This window comes from Belonocnema kinseyi, chromosome 8, assembly GCF_010883055.1.
Source record: "Belonocnema kinseyi isolate 2016_QV_RU_SX_M_011 chromosome 8, B_treatae_v1, whole genome shotgun sequence".
Taxonomy (NCBI): Eukaryota; Metazoa; Arthropoda; class Insecta; order Hymenoptera; family Cynipidae; genus Belonocnema; species Belonocnema kinseyi.
In genome coordinates, this window is record NC_046664.1 from 42,241,635 (window position 1) to 42,248,131 (window position 6,497).

Genomic DNA, 6,497 nt, shown 5'->3' on the forward strand with positions numbered 1-6,497 from the left:
TACAGCAGAACTCCGAGGTCGAATCGTGCATTTTCGGCTTACATACGAGCTCACAGTGGTAATCATGCACTTTCTGTTTTGCGGCTCCCAAACGGTAGGTATCTCTGCCTAGGGAGAACAGAAAATAAATCATGGTCTTCACATTAACGAGTCTGCTTAAATCTACCTATATGCCAATCTATTCTTTTAAGAGCAAACTTTAACGTAGCTTATGCTCGTCACAACCTGCCAGTCCTTATTTCCAACCACGTAAAACGTATCTAGTGGTTACAACCCTAGGCGCCCTAACGGGAAGTCCTTACGTAGTACCTGCTAGATAGGATTTCGTGAAGAAAACGGGAGGAAGCAGAAACGTCGGGTGGATGGGAAATATCAATACCATCGAATTCAAGTCTTTTAAATTTCTCTAAATTCACTGGAATTTTATAATTCGTGCTTTTTTCAATTTACTTATAACTAGATGTTCCATTTTTTCAAATCCTCTTGAATTCCCTTCAATTATTTTCAATTTACTCTAATTTTACTGAAATCATAGGAATATTTTGAATGTTTTTGTCAGCGCATTTGAATTCATTTTGACTTGACCCTGAATTCTTTTTAATTCTATGAAATTCTCTTGATTTTTTAAAACTCTTGATGAAAAGTAATTAGTTAAAAGAAACTAATTACTTCCCATCAGTGATTACATGGCTTTTTAATTTATAATACAAAGAAAACTAAAATTAGTATATTTTTTAATTTCTTGCAAATACATCATTGTAATAAAAAATACAATTTTTATTTCTAAAATAATTGTGTATTTAGATGAAATCAGATATTATAAAGTTCGTTTTAGTTTTGCCAAAGTCTCAAGGCTTTATCCTTTCCTCCAGAAGCAACTCGATCACCACTCGGTGCCCAATCGACAGCATACACTTCATCGCCGTGTCCTGGCAAATCGTGAAGCAGTTTCCTCGTTTTTATATTCCAAACTGTAAAAAAGGCAGTTTTGTTAATCAATACTTAGATATTTAATTATTTAATAAAATAATCTAAAAAAATACAGACTTCACACCCTTAAATTCTCTCAAAACGGGGGAAACAGGGCGATAATAGGAAATAGATTCTTCGAAATAAAATTAAAGTTATAGATAAAACATTGAATTTAATATGAAACGCTAAAGATTTCAAGTCAAAATATACTGCATTTGTAACCAAATAGTTGCATTTTCAACCAAAAAGGATTAAAGTTCAACCAAAAAAGATCAATTTTCAACCAAAAAATATGAAGTTTCAACGAAAGCGTTGAATTTTAAAGCTCAAAAGTCGAATTTTGTAGAAAATAGTGGATTTTATACCCAAAAATATGAATTCTCAACAACAAAAATATTAATTTTAGATCAATGATTTACAATTACAATCAAATAGTTGACATTACAAGCAAAAGAGACGAAATTTCAACAAAATAGTGGAGTTTTCAACCAAAAATATTCGAATTTTCAAATAGAAAAATCAACTCCCAACAAAAACAGTTAAACTTTCAACTAAAATTATGAATCTTCAACACACAAACAACGAATTTTCAACATATCAGCATAAATTTCAATACTATTATAAATGTATTTTAGTTGATGCAAATAATAGATTTTGATCATGAAAATAATAACAATTTAAAAATTTCAAAAAGTGGACATGGCGTAGTATAACTCTATGACAAAGAAATGCGTTCAACTTTTAACCAATTATGTAGTTGAATTTTCAATTAAAAAATATGAATCCTTGAGGAAAAATGTAATACTTGATATTTCAACAATAAAAGATTTTTAATTAATCTTTAGCCTAAAAGATAAATTGTCAACTTAAAAAGTCGAATTTTCATCAAAAAAGTTGAATTTTCAACCCTAAAATATGAATTTTTAACTAGAAGGTTAATTTTCAGTAAAATAGTGGAATTTTTCAACAAAATAACCAAATTTTCAACCAAACAAGTGAATTTTCAAGCCAAAAAGACTAATTTTGTACAAAAAGTTATATTTTCATCTCGAAAATATTAATTTCCCAACCTAAAAAGCAAACGAATTTTCAACAAAATATTTCAATTTTGCACCAAAAAGATGAATTTTGAACTAAAATGACGATTCTTACAAAAAATTTAACAAAGAAGTTTAACTTTCACAGATATAGTTGCATTTTCAATAAAAAAGTATGAAACATTGACGAAAAATGTATTTTTCAGTCAAATATTGAGTCTTTTAAAAAATACCAATTTTAGACAAAATAGTTTGTTTTTTTAAACCAGAAATAGGAATTGTCTACGTAACAGTTGAATTTTTTACACAAAAATATAAATTTTTAACAAAAAAGTTCATTTTCAATCAAAATTACATTTTTAACTAGTAGCTGATTTTGTTAAATCAAGAACTTTAATTTGCTACAGAACATACATACACTTGTACAGGGTGGCCGTTTTAATCGAAGAAAAAAATTCCCGGTCATTTCCCGGTTCGCAAACATTTTTCATGGCCAATGAAACTTAAAAAATCAAACTATATTCTAAACATTTTTCCAAATAAAGTAATAAACAATAAACAACAGAATAAAGCATTCAAAGTTAAACACGTGAATTCCAAACTTTTCAAGTTGAAGTTTAAAAATTTTCAATTCGAAAATAGTGTGTTCAAATGCTCAAAAATTTACACTTACTGAATTAATGGTACTAAAACTTTTCAATTAAATAATGCTACATGAAATTCATATAAACTGCAAAATGTATAACATTTATAAATTATAGAGTTCAAAGATTTATAGTTAGTTCCAAAAATATAAATCTACGTTAACATTTTCAATAGTCTAAATAAAGGAATCAAGCAATGAACTTTAAAAATGTTCTTAATTATATTATTTTACGTAATTTTAAGCTAGACACATTAAAAATTGAAAAGTAATATGTTTAACTTGACAGTTCTTAAATTAGAAGTTAAATCAATTTAATTTTAAATAGTCTAGGCATCCTTAAAAAGCTTTAAAATTTTTCCAAATTCAAAATAATTTTTGAATTTTTTTTCGGAACTTAAAAATATTTTTCAAAATGAATTGAATTTTCCCTATAATTTTGACAAAATCCTGCAAATTTAAAGAAAATTAAATTTGAATTTATAAAGAACAATAGAACACTTCTTATTTGTAAAAATATTAGAGTAATTTAAAATTACCCTAATATTTTTACAAATAAGAAGTGTTCTATTGTCATTTAAAAAGGTTCGAATTAAATTTAGAACTTGAAATAACTTCAAATATTTTCAGCCGAATTCAAAATAAAATAATGATTTTTGAAGATTTCAAACCAAAAATTTAGAATGTTGTTAAGAATTGTGAAAGACTTCAAAAGAATAAAAAAATTTCTTAAGATTCTCAGGAAAATTGAAAATGATTTTTCATTTTTTTTAAATTTTGAATCTTTTCAAAACTTCTAAATATCTTTTAAAATTACTCAATTTTTTTCTACAAATAATAAGTGTTCAATTGTTATTTATACGTCAAAATTGAACAATTTCACTTATAAAATAAATACTTGTTAAATAGAACAATTAAAATTGTAACAATAAAAGTTTAAAAGTTCTTCGAACATATATATAAATATAAAAATATATTTGGTTTCAATTAACTCGTATTAAATTAACAGTGAAATATTGCTATATATTAAATACTTATTCTTTTTCTACATCAAGAAATTTCAAATAAAATGGATATAAATTAAATAATTTAGACTCGCAATATTTTAAAGTTAATGAAAACCTTTAATTATGACTATATTATTATGGATTTATTTTTAAGTTGAAAATAGTAATACACACTTTTACATTTTTTAATGGAAAAAAAAATTAATAGAAATAATATATTATTAAATTTATTTATTGAATTTAATATAAAAAATAATATAAAGGAAGACCTCAAACTCTGAATTAAAAATATGTTATTGATAAATCATGAAAATTTTTATTTAAAAATAAAATTATCGGAATTAATGATTTATTAATTTCAATTCTTATTAAGACTTTCGGATTGAAACAGTTACAATCTGGAAATTATCAAATTTTGAACGGATATAGAATTGTTTGGTCAAATCAATTATTGTTCAGCTTTCTATACTTAGAGTACAGATCCATTTTTAAAATTATTTATTTATTTATATTTACAGTTAATTGTTTAAATATTCAAAATTGTATTTTAATTATTTAAAAAACTGTTAAAATCGAACTTGGTCAGATTTTCCTTCCGAAAATTCGTAAAATTCCCGGTTTTCCTGTCCGACAACCACCCTGTTTTTTCATTTAAAAAAATTCGATTTTAAAAACTTCTATTTTTTTATTTTTTAATCTTTAAAACTGCATTTTAAAATTCTTTAAATTAAAATATATGCTTTTAAAAATTAAAAATCTAGAATGGAAAATTTTTAAAGTGAAAGATTTTCGAATCAAGCATTCTAAACGAAATGATACAATAATTTATAAAAATCAGAATTTAACAAATTATTTAAAAAACGGTTGAAATGAAAGTTGGACAAAAATTTTATTCTAAAAATGTTGTATAATTTCCGGTCAAAAAATAGATTCACTGTCATTTTCCGGTTTTCCCCGGTCTCATAAAATTCCCGGTAATTTCCCGGTAGTCCAGGTTTCCCGGTCCAGCAGCCACCCTGTTGTAGCAAAACACTTGAGTTTGAACTAAAAACTGTACATTTTCAACGAAAAATGGAATATTTCAATTTTTATATGTTTAAAATATCTCTCTTAATCAAGAGAATTTCCTCTTTTAAAAACTTCATAATTACTAATAACTAAATCATTATACTCATATGTATAATTATTAAAAAATTTAAAATATTTAATTACTATAGAGTGAATGAAAAAATATTTTAGCTTTAAAGTTTCATTTATTCAATCCTAAATAGTTTAGTTTGAAATCGGCCAATTTTACAATGTATGACACAATCATCTTCGGTTTTCACATTTTCAATATGTATTAATATATTTCAGCTTCAAGTTTTAACTATAGGAATTATATAATAAAACAAATAATTTTGCAAGTTGAAAAATACTATAAATGTAAAACAAACATTTTCTTTATAGTTCTTACGTTCATCAAAATTTCAGAGCATTTCCTGCGTAATTCAAATGTATCGTATATTAAGAGAGAAAAGGCGAAAATTTTTTCGAGACATAGGAAAAAAAGGGAAATTTAAAATAAAAGGATAGACACAGATGAATACCTTTCAACGTGGAGTCAGCACTTCCGCTAACTAAAAGTCGAGAGTCTGCACTCCAGGCAATCGAATGCACTCTTTGTACGTGCCCTCTTAAAACGGAAATGAATTTCCCAGTATTTCCATCCCAGAGTTTAATGGATTTATCAAAAGAGGCAGATGCAATCAATCTTCCGTCTGGTGAAAACTTAACGTCGTTAATCAGCTGATGATGCCCAGACATTCTTTCTGTGAAATTACCACAATTTGTAATGAGTAAACATTTGCCAGTGATTGGACAGGTTACTTTTTAAAAGGAACTAGTTATCGTACTGTTTTAAAATGTTTGATTTTCTAAGATCTTAAATTTCTTTTTTTTTTTGTAGAAAATGATTATCCATTTTTGTTAGCTTAAAAAAAGATATTCAGAGGTCGCTTAAAAATGTTCTATGCCGAATATTCGATTTTCCAATGTTTTTGAATTTCAATTTCTACAATCTAAATTATTCCATTTTGTGTAATTCAGAGAATAATTAATTAGGATGCCATGTGTCTCTAAAATTTGTTTGGTTAAGAAAAAAAATTTTGAAGTGGCTATTATTATTATGGTTAGAATTTTTTTTATTAATACTTGTCCTAGAATTAAACAATCATTTTTTCAAAATTCGGCATAAAGCACTTCATAGCGACTTTTAAATATATTTTTTTAATAATCTAAAAAAATAGGGAATCATTTTCTCACCAAAAGAAAGAAATTTCATATCGAAGGTTTTAGAAAATCAAAAACAAAGTATTTCATGAGGCATCCTAGTATACAGGTTTTCGAGTTTATTATAAATACCATTTGTTTCAGTTTCTAGAGATTCAATTAATACCTACGTTTAATGTAGAAACTGAAATAATACTAAAAACATAATCATTTTCTGAAATTGTCTCTAAAGCCCATTGTCAACAAGATAGGTGAATTTTAAACCGCAAAGATGAATTTTAAAACAAGATAAATTTTTAATAAAAAAGTTTAACTTTCCACCAAGTATTTTATTTTTAACCAAAAAGATGAATTCAGCCTGGATTAATTACATTTTAAGATATAATTTATATAAAAAAACTGGAATAGTTAAACTTTCAGTAAAAAATATTAATTTTCAGACTGAGCAAAGACGAATTTTCAACAAAATAGCTCATTTTTCAAGCAGATATGAACTTTCAATTAAAATGATTATTCTTTAACCTAAAAAATTAATTTTCAACAAAAGAGTTTATCTTTCAACCAGGG

The 6,497-nt window shown here is 25.5% G+C and overlaps 1 protein-coding gene across 1 annotated transcript in view; it reads right to left on the reverse strand.

Moving 5' to 3' along the window:
* Nucleotides 1-717: 717 nt before the first annotated feature.
* The window catches only part of LOC117179041 (notchless protein homolog 1), a 26,258-nt gene continuing 20,478 nt past the window's right edge, over nucleotides 718-6,497 (reverse strand). Inside the window, exons 5-6 of the mRNA XM_033370665.1 lie at nucleotides 5,249-5,470; nucleotides 718-971 (exon numbers count right to left, since the gene is read on the reverse strand). Of these exons, the coding sequence (XP_033226556.1) occupies nucleotides 832-971; nucleotides 5,249-5,470 (362 nt within the window). The 3' untranslated portion in view covers nucleotides 718-831. The remainder of the gene's footprint in view (nucleotides 972-5,248; nucleotides 5,471-6,497) is intronic.